The following is a 15,772-nucleotide window of genomic DNA, read 5'->3' as shown; positions in this document are numbered from 1 at the left end:
TGAGTTTTTGAAAAATGGCAATTTTGGGTTGTAATTTTGACATCAATTTTTGCCAAACTCTAGCCCAAGGCTCCTCTCTGTCCAATACCTCGAGGACAAAGTTACATATATGAAATGAAAGCTCTATTATAGTAGAGTTCATGGTCAAATTCATTTGGAAGCACAGTTTACCAATTGGATTTTATGGCACTACCAAAATGTCCCCTGGAAGGCTGGGTTTTTGGTGCGCAAAGGGCAAAAAGTGAGACTCCCCCTGAAACTCCAAAACCAAAAGTCAGAGAAGTGAGCCAAATTGGCTTTTGAAATATCTCATTGCACCCAACTTCTGTGCCAAGTTTCAGCCAAATCGGTTGACCACAACTTTTGGCCCCTGGAACACTTTCTCAGACAATGACACTTAAGTAGCCTAATTTCCCTTTTTAATAGTGATGCCCTAGTTTTTCCATAAAATTTTACTGATTACAGTTATCGCAATTGGTAGCACTTTGTTTTCTTGTAGGTAGTTACAATATTATATAGTGTTTTATTATTCTTAGACAATTTTGATTACTCTCGCATGAGCCCTAATAAGCGTCTGATCATCCGGCTCAAAACAGCCACAAACTGAGCCTCCTGTCGAAGGCGCCTGTGAAATATGCAGAGCTGACAGTGTGGCTAGACCCAGTAGTTTTCAAAGTGGGGTGGCTGGTACCTTGGGGTTGAAGAATCATTGTGGTATGCCTCCAAAATGTCGCAATTTGCATGCGAATTGACACCTTGTTGAAAACTGTTTCACCAAAAAACGGAGAATGTCACCTGTCCAGAGCGTTTGCCTTCATTTCTGCCACAATATATCTGATCGAATTCGCAAAAAAAATGCCCGCATTGACCCAAAGACAGTCCCACTGGCCACCCCACCTGGCTAGGAGATTGGCCCCTCACGCATGCACGTGGCATGAACCACTCCAGCAGGGTGCCATGTTAACACAGAAGCCTCAAACAAGGTTAAACAACTGAGTGAAATACCCATAACCACAGTCAATATCAAGGTTATTTAACACTTAAAACTCATAGTCTAGCTAGCTGGGGGTGTCAGTACAAGACACCTTCCCCTACCCCCTACTTTTGACAGCTGGCTGCCGGCAGATAGGCCAGTGCCTGGGCCATGTGCCAGGCCAGTCCACTTTAAACGCTTATGGTAACCCGAACGAAGAGTCCAGATATCATCTTCAAAACTTCCTAGGGAATTTTCGTAGATGTTCGCAGTGAGGAAAGGATCTGTTTACATCACTACAAAGGCAATACTTTAGGACACCTTTTAATAATCAACTATCACGTAGCTAGTCGACAACAGAACAACCTAGCACACGAGGCGATGTGAAGATAACAAACTCATTACCTCATGTGAACTCAACTCAACCAACAATAATAGTCCATTATACTACATACATTATCATAATTATCTTAACACTCCCACTTGATAACTATGTTGTATGGTAAAACAATGATCCACTCAGAATCCTAAAGCTTAACAATGGCAATCACATAATATCATGCACACCTAATAAATCTCTCAGTTTCTCAAAGGCAAATTTCGCAAGTCTTTTTTTTATGATGTCTGCAATCATGTCCCCGGTAAGACAATAAATCACTTCAATTTCATTGTAAACAACTCTTTTGCGAACAAAATGATGATAAATGTCAATGTGTTTAGTTCGATTATGGTATTTGACATTCTTTGCCAGTTCAATGGCTCCCTGGTTGTCTTCGTAGACGGTAGTCGGGACATCTATCTGTTTTCCAAGATCTTCCGTTAAACGGCGTAGCCGTATAGCTTCCTGTGTAGTTGAACTCAAAGCAACATATTCAGCTTCTTTAGAGGAGTTGGCAACTGTTGCTTGTCTCCTGCTTGACCTACTGACTGTGCTACTTCCAATTTGAAACACATAGCTTGATGTTGATCTTATTTTCAAGCATTCTCTTTTCAATTGCAGAACACAAAGCAAAAAGAAGAAAAAAGAACAAGAAAAAAGAACAAGAAAATAACGACCTTCCACCAATAAACTTTAAAAGCAGTAAACAAGGATTTAACTTGAATGAATCTTTGCGTGGTTATCGCTCACTCACAGACGAGGAGCAGAGTACCGCTCCAACTTTACCGAGAGTAGCCGACGACGAACGAGATTTACCGAGTGTTACTCAAAAGAGGGGAGCTTACCAACCTCTTACTGAAGAACACAACCAAGAACTGGTGGACGAGATGTTTGGCGACTCGCCGGAGAAAAGCCGAAAGAAATCAAGCAAGAGGCAAAGAATGAGACGACCGAGAACAGACGACGAGGAACCGGTTGCTTGAGAATTTGTAATGTAGTTCCTGTTGGGACAAAATGCATGTACAGTGAACCACCAATTCCTTTAACAGAAGGGGGGACACAAATGGTGTCTGTAGCCCCGGGGGGTGGGTTGCAGGTTGGTGTAACGCTTCTCTGGGATACGAGGAAGAATGTTTCTCTTATAATGTACATCCACAGGGGTTACCTTACAAAGGTGACTTTCATATTGGCAAAAGATTCAAAATTCAAAATAACAAAATCGCCGTTTTGACGGGGTATGGAATTTTCGCACTTCCGTGGCCCTTTTTATACATGTTTACCCCTGAACTCTCTCCTCTTTTTCCCTTCCCCCTCCCCCCCCTCTTTCCTCCACTCCCTACTCCCTGGAAAAATACGCACTGTTGAACTTCCAACGGTTTGAAACTGTTCACGTGCAGTGAGCGAATATTTAGGATTTAAATATTCAGTCTCTTCAAGTTAGGGATGCGGGATGCAAACGGCCAAAGTTCGGTTTTAAACCGCAGTTTAATCTGGATGGCCGGACATGACCATTTGCGCAAATTTTACTTATTAAGTGTGAATATCGCACTGTGGCCTTCTTGATCGAAATGTTTCTATGTCGGCATTCCAAATGCCAGCTTAAAGGCACATTTACACAGGCAATATTTCGTGCATCTGATCTTGCAGTTTTGTTGCAACATAGATTGCATGAGTAATTGCCTAATGCAAACACTTCCTCAAATGTGCTTGTCCAGCGACGTTTTAGCCCCCAACAAGCGTTTACGAAGATTTCGAAATGATTGCGGCAACTTAACACTGTATCGATTCCTCGCAAGGGTGCAACTTCCGTGCAAGTCAATTCCCAGTGTAACATGTCTGAACGAAAGGCTGAAAGGTACATTTTTCTTGAAGCCATGATCGGGCTTAAGAGAGACCGCCCGTTCCACAGTGTGCTGTCTGTTTTAGGAAAATCAGCTGCTTAGCCGGGAGCCCCAATTTAATCCTGCGCGTCACTTACCTTTGGATATACTTCAGTTTCTCCATCTTCTTTTTACATACTTCACATCAATATTATCTTAATCCTAGTAATTCCTGTGATTTCTCTTTTCTTTAAAAAAGAGAGAGATGAGAAATCAACAAAGTTGGCTGTGATTGTAAACGGCCCAACTATTTCGATTTGAATGTTGCATGATTTCATTTAATAACACAAATAGAGTCAATTTTCAATTATAAGGGATCAATTTTTTCCCTTGAGAATATGAGGTATTAAAAACCCCATTCTCTTCTTCCATTATCCATTTCGCTTTATTGAATTAGCGCCTGTTTACAAGCAGAGAGGGTTACCCCAGCAAACAGGTTACCCTAGCATTCACATATTTCGTCATACTTTTTCTTCGTTCTGTTTACAAGGCAGCTAGGGTACGTTTACCCGGGTAGGTGGGTTACCCTATCTGCGTTCTAGGGTTACCCTGGCAGGCGGGTTAACTTTTTCCCTTGTAAACACTCCAGGTAGGTTTAACCTGCCTACCCGGGTTAACTTTCTTTGTTTCCAGACCCTCTGAGTGTAACCGCGCATTAGTTGTCCCGGGTTGTAGGGTTAACCCTACCTGTGAAATTTTGCTTGTAAACCCGGGCTATCTTTTGCCCTCCAGCTAGGGTTAACCCGCTTGCTAGGGTAACCCTCCCTCCTTGTAAACAGGCCCTTAGATTTTCCCACAACAGACGAAGGAAACGCCGTATGCTTAGCTGCGAGATCATCGATACAAACATATTTTATATACTATTTAAATACAGCAACGTATAACCTCCTTTCGTATAATTTTATTTTAGTTAAAAAAAATATATTTAAAGGATGTAAATCTGCACTCTTACAAGAATTTATCTTAAGTTAATTTAGACCGTTTAAACTTCATGTGGTTATTGAAATTCAGTCTGAAGACGTACATTTAGAATATTGTAGACATGATGATAGATGCGAATGCAGCCATAACACTACCAGAAAAAAGACCTGAAAACATTTTCAGGCTTTGAACGGGATATTGGAATATCGCCTTGTGCTATTTATGTATTGTTGTATTTTATTGTTTCAAAAATGGATCGGGGTATAAATAATCATTTTATTTTGACTGAGAGCAAACTGGTGAATTGAATACTTTAAAGCTGGCAAGTTTTAAAGTGAACTTTTGTACAAAGGAAGTTATTTATTGCACTAAGCAAGTGTGCTTTATGTTTTAGTTAGCAGAGTGTTCAATTAAATGCTTAGCTTGTAAAAAAGCTTCATATTTTTTTTAGTTTTAGTTTTTGCCCGCATTGCAAATGCAGAGGATAATTGTTGATATGTATTGCAATTTCATATAGCTCAATAAAAATAACGTTTTCTGCTTAATGTTGAATTATATTCCAGATATAAGGTGATTCCTCTGAACTGCATTGCGCATCCTGTGCACGATTTTCCATTGGTGAACGCATGCGCACGAACGCGTGTAGCTGATGAATCAATCAGCGGCTTCCCCCCGGGGGGGCCACCCCCAAGACACCCGCAGGAACCTAACGACATTTGTCGAGATTGTCAGATATTTGTTGCCCGAGGTTGTGGAGGGAAACATCACTTTTGTTCACAGAGATTGAGTTCCAGGGGGAAGACCCTGGGGATTTGCTGGTCAGCGGTATACCCTATCGAAGATCCCCGGATGTTGTTCGAGGTGGTCACTTCGCGTCCTTGTCGCACGAGCCGTCGCACGAGATTTAGGGCTTGAATTAACCAAGTTTCGTCGACATGCCTGTTTACAACGCTTGGAGTTCAGAAATAAGAAGAAAGCTGTTCTGGTGAATTCTTTAGAAGTAAAACCAACTGCACTGAAATACAACAAACTTCAAATGAGGGTCTAAGGAAAGCAAATAGCTGGTTTTTGTGCCTAAAATTCGTACATTTGTGCGTTAACGGGAACACTGGTCCTTATTGTTGCACCCAGGGGGGCAGGAGATTTGTCAGAATTCTATGGTTGGCCATTCGTTTCAAAATTACAACAAGGTATATGGGGGTTTTTCTGCCGTGTACACTTGTTTACATACGTTACGTATGGGCTTTAAGCTCATATATACCGCCGTTTAGATCGCGTATATACGCATTTTTAAAGGACCACATATTTGCGTAAACTCAAGCGCGGGGATATGCGAAATAAATGCCCAAATATACGCGTCCTACAAAGACCCATATATAAGCGTGCTAGAATGCGCGTATATGCGGGTCTCGTAAATTGCGTTGTATATGCTAGCGCGAAATGTGTCTTCTAAGAGAATGGCTGTTCGTATATGATAGCAATCAATATGGCGGTAGAGGTGAAATACCTAGTCTTGGTCTATCTGCTATTCAGTGTTTGTTACTGCAGCTCTCCAGTGACTGAAGTTCTAGAAACAGTTATGCGTCTTGTGAATGGCTGTTCAAGTTTTTCATCCTCACGCTGATCGTAACACGGCAGAGAATTTGATCGCTCGTCGTGAAGAGTTGCTGTGGATTCTGTTCACCGTTTATTTATTCATTGGACTGAGGTGCCCAAGCGAATGCTGGGAGAATTCTGCCTCTTGAACTGCTGGTGAGACAAATTCAATACTTAGTACATAGACGGAAAATGTTTGCACTAACAGCAGATTCATGTACCTCAGTACGCCCCATAACGCTTTGCCAACTGTATGGACTATCAGCTTCTGTTGGAAGTGTGTGTCGTCCAGCCTATAAAATATCAATACCTATCGAGGGGAGTTCTTAAGGAAAAGAATAAGATTTACTTGGTCCCAGATATCAAGATTAGTTTCTAGAGCCACTCGTTGGCGTAGAGTTAGAAACATTCAGTCATTCTGCAGTTGATGTTATTATACGATTTAGACGAACTGATCATTCGAGAAATAAGACTGACGTGGGTTCCCCAATTCTGGTATCAGTATCAAGCTGGGTCATTTGTGAAGTAGAAATATCTATGTTCAGCGTCAGCGTGTAAGAGAAAGTTTTTTTCGAACTGACCCAGCAGGGCCTAATAGGTGGTTCAATACCCCCACAAGGCGTGTTTACACCGTCAGGGGGCCTAATTCTCTCTGGCACATTGATGGACTACACTGCCGTTTTTAGACTTTAAGTTGTACAACAAAAAATTCTGCTGCGACTGGGCTCGCTCTCTTCTTATTTGCTGTGCAAAGTTATGGATTGCCCTCTAGAGTGTGTTAAGACGAAGGGGATGAAAATTTAGGGCTAGGAAGAGCTATACTATGGCACAGGGGATTTAATAGGGAAAGCAAAATTACTGGGTTGTCTGTACACACCCAGTGAATTGAGTGTCTCTGGAGAGAGGTCTTCATTGGAGTCGGTCTAGACCCTGTTCTACCAGATGGAAGAAAATGGCATCCTGGAATCGACCATCAAAATCGATCTGTTCTGTTTGCATTACATATTTCTTTCCAGAATTAACACCCAGTTAAACCTCCTAGTCAAGGCAATAGTAATCCTGTACGCACAGAGGGCCACTGGACTCCTCGACAAATGTGGGTGTACACAGTGATTTCATAAGATAAATGTAATACTGGAAATACTAGCTGTCAGGGACACATTTGATGATAACACCCAACCAGATGAATTAACTGGTGAAGACCCATAGGACATACACTAAAATCACGTTCTGTTTCCTAAAACTCCCCTTGAGATAATGATATTTCATAGGCTGGACAACCCACTCTTCCATTAGAAGCTGATACAGTTGGCAAAGCCCTAATGGGAGGACTGAGGTGCTTGAAAATGCTTTTAATGCAAACATTTCCCATCTAAGTAGTAAATGTTACATTTGTCTCACCAGCGATTCTAGAGGCCGTATCCTCTCAGCATTCACTTGGGCACCTCCAATGAATCAACTAAACGATGTACAGAATAATCCACAGTAACTTCACGACAATCAGCGTGAGGACAAAATCTTGAACAGTCATTCAAAAGACGCATAACTGTTTCTAGAAGTTCAGTCTCCCGAGAGCTGCAGTAACAAAAATTACATAGTAGATAGATCAAAACAAGGCATTTTACCACTGCCGCCATCTAAGTTTAAGTAATTTTCATCGCTATCATACGCGAACAGCCATTCTTTCAAAAGGCACATTTCGTGCTAGCATATACAACGTAATTTACGAGACCCGCATATACGCGCATTTAAGCACGCGTATATATGGGTCTTTGTAGGACACGTATATTTGGGCAGTTATTTCACATATGCCCGCGCTTGAGTTTACGCAAATATGTGGTCCTTTAAAAATGCGTATATACGCGATCTAAATGGTCGTATTGCCGCTTTTCATGTGACGTCATCATTTTCCAAAATAAGAAATTACCAATCCTTCTGAAGTTTTAGCTTCATCAGATGTAAGCTCCTTTAATAACTTGATGTTTTGCAGCGTTTAAGCTCGACAGGGTTCCTCATTTTGAAATAGGGCACGTTTGAATTTCCAAGTTTATGTGTTGTGTGACATTAAAATGGCAGCCCGATAAGGCTCTCGAATGGTCAAAAAGATGAGTTATTGCTGAAGTTTCTGCTAACTAAACAGTTGTTGCTCTAGAAAAACTATTAATTTCAATGGGTCGGAGCTCTAGAGTTATAAATTTTCGTTTCAATGGCAAAACTCAATGACAGATGTTTCTGTTACTTTACGGCCGCCGTGTTTGTGTCCCTTCGAGGGGCACAAACATAGCGACTCCATGCAAAGCTCTACAAATTTGTGTGAAGTACTTCTCCGAATAGCGGGAGAATGAAAAACTGCACAGACCTAAGTCTTGGCGAGGTTGTTTATATATCAATCATCTTTCATATCCACAATTTTTATTTTTGATGGCGTGGCACTGCAAACCAGCCATATACAGGCTTAAAACCCATACGTAACGTATGTAAACAAGTGTACGCGGCAAAAAAAAACCCCGCGTATACCCGTTGTAATTTTGAAACGAATGGCCAACCATAGTATTCCTCTGCCCTATACCCAGGGGGATTTGATGAGGTTTGAAAGGGCATTTGGACAAATCTCCCAGAGTCCCCGGGAGTGGCCCCCAGGGGGAGGCCGCTGATTGATGCATAACACCTAGAACGTCGAGGAAAAGGTGGTTGTTATTCATCGCGGTAGATGCAATAATAAAGTGTATTATCGTTTGGCTCACGATGTAGTCACTTGAGATGTAGATCGCGACGTTTCGACTGCTTACTGCTGGTCTTCTTCAGGCGATAAGGTCGACTGATTGCACGGTATCATTTATATCACAAAGGTCGGCTGTGATTGGTGCATTTCGATCCTCCTATTGTTCCATTGTTCCGGCGAGTAGCTGTTCCCTCAGTGGTCGGCTGTTGTACCGTTCTCCTGTTGTTGTGTTTTTTGATCGTGGGCATCCATGCTTCAGGAATTTCAATTCCACTATCCCTGTTGATGTTATTAGGGTGAATTCTTATGTGAATAGCTTCCTTGACCCTACATGTGTACCAGTGAGGATCTCGATCAATACTCTGTGTAAAATTATGTGGTTAACCGCAATATACCGCCATTCAAAGAAAAGATTAATATTCTGGTGTATTCTGTTGGAATGTTGTAAAGCGCATGTAGAGAGCTCCTTAATTTACTTTGTAATTCAATTAAAATAGAGTGTAATGTAAGAGCGTGAGAGGCGCGGTGACCTCATGGTTAGTGCGCTCGTCTCCTGATCGAGCGGTCTCGGTTCAAGCTCTAGGGGTGGCGAATGGTCCTTCAAAAACTCTGGGTCTCGCAAAATTTTAGTCGAATTTTACGGCTCTCGCAGTCTCGTTTATTACACGGTGTCTCGGAGTCTCGATTTTTTGCAAGGTTAAGGGTCTCGAAGTCCCGATTCGTTTGTTTGTTTTTTAGCGGAGCACCATACCCATATAGGAAAGAAAAGGAAATCCGTGAGTTCATTTTCTCATGGTTACCTTGGCTAGCGGTATTGTTCTTGGACGCATACGCACGACGGAGTCGCGCAACATGGCGGCCATACTCCAAATAACAGGTTAACAGAGACATGCAGCCTTGGTTTACCGTGTACTTCTTTGATATTGGACATCCATGTTATGATCAATTAACACCTGTCAAAACAAGGTATCCGCTGACCAGTATCACGTGACCATATCGCGGGCTCAAGTTTACAGCTCATTGAAGTCGCGTGTTGTTTTGAAGTTGGCCGCGACCAAGTGCTGGTTTTGATTGGATCGCGGGCTCATCTCAGGTTAACTTGGTGAAAACAGGGCAGGTTAACCGTTTAGCCAGCTCGCGTTAACCGGTTAGCCGATGAACGCTAACCCTAACCTATACAAATGTTTCCTGCTGCTTTGTTTTGTGTATAAAGTGATTATTAAAACTCAAAACAGAAGGCCAAAAACTATACACAAAAACTCAACGCAAAGTTACAAAACTCAAATCAAAATTCTACCTTTTCCTGGGTTAGCTTAATTTGGCTCTGAACAACCCGGCCCAGGAGCTACGCTTTTAGGCTGGCCTAAATCTATGTATTAGATCTGATGTCTCGTACAAGGGTTTAGAACAAAAGGCTTCTTTGTAAGACTTTCGTACAAACTCATTCTAGCTCATTCTCATAGCTCTCGACCAAATCTGGGGCTCGAATTTTAAGAGTCTGAGCGTCTCGCGCTCGCACTCAATACACTTTGAAGTCTCGGTCTCGCAAACTAAAAAGTCAAAATGTCTCGGGCTCGCAAAGAAAAACGCTAGTCTCGCCGTCTCGCAAAGTCTCGTATTTATCATTCGCCACCCCTAGCTCTAGCCGGGGACATTGTTTTGTGTTCTTGAGCAAGACACTACTGTCACAGTGCCTCTCTTCATTCAGATGGATAAATGGGTTCCGGTGAACTTAATACTGGGGGGTAACCCTGCGATGGACTAGCATCCCATCCAGGGGGAGGAGAAATTCTCCTAGTCGCCTCATTCCAATACCTTCACCTTTCTGATTACTAGGATTCCTAAGAAGAACCTCGGGGTCAAATAAAAACAAACAAACAAACAAACAACCAAACAAACAAACAAGCAACACTAAAGCGAACATCCTCGTTGCGCTTTAAACAGCACTGTGGCCACCGCGTCTTGCTTGCGAAGGATCGCTTTTTCTCTTGGAATTCCGCAAAAAGTACCTTCCGAAGCCGAGTTCTGGAACTGATCTCTATTTCTACGGAAAATGCAAGTTTCTGTCGGCTGTTAGAGGGACTCTTACAGGCAAAGCTACAGTTCTGAACCACGATAACCTAGTGAGTGAGGCTAGCGTTCTGCCATTTGTTAAAAGTTACGTAATATCACCGCGCCAAACATAAGACAAATAGAATTCATGTTGCCGTGTGTCTCTCCGGTAACAAATCACAGAAGACGTCATCTGTGATCAGTTACTGAACAGACAAACTGCAACATGGAATCTATTTGTTAAGTAGATACATGGGGCTGAGGAACGCAAAGAGTCTTCAGTGAGTAGTGTTAAGTAAGCTTCGCAAAAAAAATAATTCAGTCTAAAACAACTTATACGAGAAAAATGAGGAGCCTTGCCATAACGGTTGATGTTTTGAAGTAAATTATTTCAAGCAAATTACAGATTTGGAATTAGGGAGAGCTTAAAAGGACTGGATGTCCTGCGCGGTGTAACAACTAATCCATGCTACAGAAGCTGGAGTTAAGTGGAGAGCATTCAATTCCACCGCAATGAAAATGCTAGTTTATATTCTAAGGTGCAACCAGACTTAATATACAAAGAGAATTGGACTTGAACAATTTTCCCCATACTGTGTTTATTATTATCATTATCATTATCATTATCATTATCATTATCCTTATCCTTATCATTATCATTATCATTATCATCACTATCACTATCACTATCACTATCACTATCACTATCACTATCACTATCACTATCACTATCACTATCATTATCATTATCATTGTTATTATTATAACCTATTTGCATTCGATTTTATTTGCTGCCGTTTTACTGCTCTATAATTTTTTAGAACTTGCTGTTCTATCCACTGATACTCATTATTCCGGTGCCATTGTAAAATTATGTATGATTAAAGGCATATACTTATATTTATAGCCCAATTAACAGCAAAAAAATTAAGGCCTCCTAAAAGGTATTGTGAATGGCCTTCAGATTACACGATATTTCACTGAGTTTGCGTTCCTCTCTTTTTAAATGCATTGGAAGATCACCAAAAGTCAGGGGTCGCTTTTTTTGGTCGGCTAATCATGTGTATTCACTCCACTTTGAGGTTTTCCATTGCTGTCCCATTTCGTGTTACTTCCTTCATGTTATCTGGTACCTGACTGAGCTTAGACATGTAAACTTAAACATGGCAAAATATTCTGCTGCAACTGGGTTCTAATTGTCAATTATCAATAGCAGCGGCTTCTAAACCTAACAAGTCGACTTTTCAACTACAGCTCGCTAATTCTAAACCCACCTACATACACTACAGAAGCAAGACATCCGCCTTCCCCGTTTTCCCGTTAGTTTCAATCAGTTATATTCTTCATCGCTAGCTTCTTCTAGACACTACTAACGATTTCTTAAGGTGAAGGTTAGCCTTCTAAAACAGCCGTCCCTTTTCGCTCCTCACCCCGATCGCGATTGGCTTTTTCATTTTTATGTTTATTTTTATTTTTGTTTTTATTTTGTTTTATTTTATTTACTTATTTATTTATTTATTTATTTTTTTTTTTGACGTCCTCCTTGCGAAATGCTACTAAGGGGAGGGAGCGAGGAAAGACGCTGTTTTATACAGGCTAGGTTAAGGTAGAAAAAAGTGAAAGGAATGTTAAGAAGACTGCTTAGTTCACAAGTTATAGCGACACTTGACACGTGTGTTTCATACTTGTATAACATTGAACTCTCATAACCCTCAGACGAACAACGTTAGGAACTATTCCAAGTCTCCCCCCTCCCCACTCCCCTTATATTCTTTTACCACCGTTTAGTTATGGCAATCCACCAATGGGGTTCTCACGTTTTCAAAAGGCTTCTTTAATTTTCAGATGTTTCACTGGCAACAGTACAGTGTTTTGTTTTCCAGATCCAGTGATATGCTCTTAGGTTTTAATAACACTTTTTTTCAAGTTCGCGTTAGTACCGAGGTAACATTGGCTTACTTAGGTGTCCCATTGTTTTTATTTTAGCTTATAATAACAGGCTGGGCTAATACACAGGACGGCAACCGTAAACGTGAACCAGAGAGATATTTCGACACTGTTTTCTAAAAAGCTGTCTGTTCCTTGCAAGACTATGCAAAATTTGCTTGTGTTGATGACTAAAAAGACACGCACATACCTGTAGTGCGGTTGCAGTAGTATAATCTTGTTCGACCAAGGGTTAATATTTTTTTTGTTGGTCAAGTAACTGATAATTTCTAAACTTCAAAGGAGAAGGTCACTCCATAAAACGTTTTTTTTTTTTCTGTCAACGCTAATACAAATCTTGCACTAAGTTTAGCCACTCACCGAAGTTTCAGCCTCTGAAGTGCAGGTTTTCCTTATGAAATTCGTTTCCAAAGAAGCCCAAAATTCGACATCGTTGCCGCCATTTTGAACAGTACTCTGCAGCCAAGCCGCGTTTTAGTGACGTCATTTTGTCCAAATGGCTTCCGACAAGCCTTTTACTACCACTCTGGGTTATGGCTTCTCTTGAGCCACATTATTTTGAGACAAACATGCTCCAAACTCCGAAATGACAGCTTTGAAGATAGTGACGAGGATAATTGCTAGAAAAAATAGATTGTGCTGACCTTGTGAAGGATGAAAAGTCACTTGGAGGTTTTTCTCCTTCCCGCCAATTTCAAGTCGAACGGAATGACGTCACATAAACACTGCCTGGCTGCAGTCGCTTCTTACGAAGCGAATTTTTTCAGGACAGCGGGCATTTCAGAGGCTGAAACTTCGGTGAGTGGAAAAGCTGAATGTTTACTTGCTATAGGCGAAGACAAAAAAATGTAAGTTTTTAGGAGTGACCTCCTCCTTTAAGCTACAAATGTGCATCTAAAACCACGGTTTCAGAGCTGGAAAGAGCACGTTTCAAATAGCCAGAAAACTAAAAATTTTCAGACCAATGCCGCATATACGGTGGAGAATTAATGACGATTTGAATATTGCCAAAAAATAAGAAGGTTTTGAATGGAAGCGAGGAAGCTTTGCCCTCCAGAAACCTTTTCCGTTGTTTAAAAATCAATAGAAAAGTTAGCTGCTGGCATATAACTATTAGAGATCGGAAGGTGAGTAAAAATCAGGGAGAATGGAAAATTCTAGGTCCTTTAACCCAAAGGCAGAGATTGTATGGCAGCTTGAAAACCTGAAAAATTACAAGAATTTGCAAGGAAAACCACTGGTGCGTGACTGGAAGGCAAAGCGTCATTTCCCAATACAAATCCTTCTAATTTCTAACGTCCACAGCAATCCCCTCTTAAAAAATATTACCCTGAAAATTTAGATGTAAGCTTATTTGTAAATGTTCTTTCCGTTTCTGATATCATCATTCATTACCAATGAGTAAATTAGTGTGTTCTTGAAATGCACGTCACGTGAACAACTGTTCAAAAGACCTATTTAACTGCACTTGCCAGATCTCATGGCTCAATCACGTTGGCATTTAGCCGTTCCTCAGACTCCCAGCTCTTCTTGACTTCAGCTGGCTTGACTTTAGCTTCTTGACTGAGGCCAGTCAATGGTCTGCGCCGATAGTGAAGTTGTCCGCCCAAATCTGGAGTAAACAAAGGCAAAAAGCTAAATCACAACCAATGACAGACGAACAGAGGGACTGCACATGACAGCGGACAGCGGACTGTGGGACAGAAAAATAGGGCGACTCAGAGACGCAGGGACACTGGGAAAAAGACTAGCAGTCAACCTCGTTCCCAGGCTCTAGGAAGAAAGACCCTAGTTTCGGCTGGTCACGTGACCACCCAGAACCTGGGTGCCTGAACCTGCTCGAGGATTTCAAATCCCCGCGCAGTAGCTAAAAACTACCAGCTCTATCGGGGTTCGAAGTCGAATTTTGCCGATGAAGAATGCTACATTATTTCTACCGTCTCCAAAATATAGATGACTTTCGTTCACAAAGAAATTCGGCAGCCGAATGGAGCACAAACGTTTTGACGGTTAGCACATGTAAAATGTCAAGTACCCAATCGAAGTGAAACCAGTGGAACAGTCTCGCAGGTAATTTATTTTGTTTGTGCATTATTTTGATTGTTAAAAAAGTATTTCTGTCACACGGCCGGCTAACGAGTATTTTGACTTGCATTTGATTTACAGCAGTGCAAAATGATTTACAGTTTTGTTGACATAAGCCCGCACTTATATTTCATCTGGATCAGGTTTATGTAAGTTTACATTTATACAGATGTTGAAACACGGTCCCTTAGCTCAGTCAAGAATTATATTTTCTAAAGTAGTTAATAAAAGATCGTTTTATTTACTGAGCAATTCGCTGTAAGGTAAATTCAGGCAACATCAAACAGCTTCTTTAATAGTAAATCGACCGGCTGGAATTGAAATCAGAGAGATACTTCAATACGCTGTATATATATGAATATATTTCGTCTGACCTGTGTGAAGCTTAGAATAGGACCGGAGAATTTCAAAGGCTTATTTGCTCGTGTGCGGTTGATATAGCGATGACCAGCAATCGCCTTTCTTTCGCTTCAGTTGAGATGGACAAAAATTATTCGTTGACTCTACCCCGGTGGAAAAGTTTGTGTCACAGCTGGTCACATGAGCAGCCGCAACAAGAGTCTTTCTCCCAACTACAAAGGGAGGCAGAGGAGAGAGAGCCTAAAAACGAGGTTGACTAGCAGTGTAGATACTACGATTATCAGTTTTGTAAGACGCGACGGAAGTTTTGTAACTAGAATCGTGTTGTCACAAGCAATTGCCGTTTTTCATGTGACGTCATCATTTTCCAAAATAAGAAATTACCAATCCTTCTGAAGTTTTAGTTTCAACAGATGTAAGACCCTCTAATTACTTGACGTTTTGCAGCGTTTAAGCTCGACAGGGTTCCTCATTTTGAAATAGGGCACGTTTGAATTTCCAAGTTTATGCGTTGTGTGACATTAAAATGGTGGCCCGATAAGGCTCTCGAGTAGGTCAAACAGGTGAGTTGTTGCTCAAGTTTTTGCTAACTAAACAGTTGCTGGTCTATAAAAAGTGTTAATTTCAATGTTTCGGAGCTCTGGAGTAATAACTTTTCGTTTCAATGGCAAAACTCGATGACAGATGTTTCTGTTACTTTACGGCCGCCATGTTTGTGTCCCTCCGAGGGGCACAAGGATGGCGACTTCATACAAAGCTCTATAAATTTAAGTGAAACACTTCTCCGAATAACGGGAGAATGAAAAACTGCACAGACCTAAATCTTGGCGAGGTTGTTTATATATCAATCATCTTTC

At 41.2% G+C, this 15,772-nt stretch overlaps 1 protein-coding gene across 8 annotated transcripts in view; it reads right to left on the bottom strand.

Annotated features, from left to right (window-relative positions):
• Positions 1 to 12,454: 12,454 nt before the first annotated feature.
• LOC145477863 (epididymal sperm-binding protein 1-like) overlaps positions 12,455 to 15,772 on the bottom strand; it is a 22,985-nt gene continuing 19,667 nt past the window's right edge. For 6 of the 8 annotated variants that reach the window (XM_081455709.1, XM_081455715.1, XM_081455713.1 and 3 more), the window contains one exon: positions 12,455 to 14,082. In XM_081455709.1, the coding sequence (XP_081311835.1) occupies positions 13,949 to 14,082 (134 nt within the window). In that variant the 3' untranslated portion in view covers positions 12,455 to 13,948. Of the gene's footprint in view, positions 14,083 to 14,113 lie in introns of those variants that run through there. The other 2 variants (XM_081455714.1, XM_081455716.1) reach the window with 1 other exon arrangement.

Source organism: Orbicella franksi, chromosome 2, assembly GCF_964199315.1.
Source record: "Orbicella franksi chromosome 2, jaOrbFran1.1, whole genome shotgun sequence".
NCBI lineage: Eukaryota > Metazoa > Cnidaria > Anthozoa > Scleractinia > Merulinidae > Orbicella > Orbicella franksi.
The sequence above is the reverse complement of the archived record's forward strand: the minus strand, read 5'-3'. Positions and strand labels throughout refer to the sequence as shown.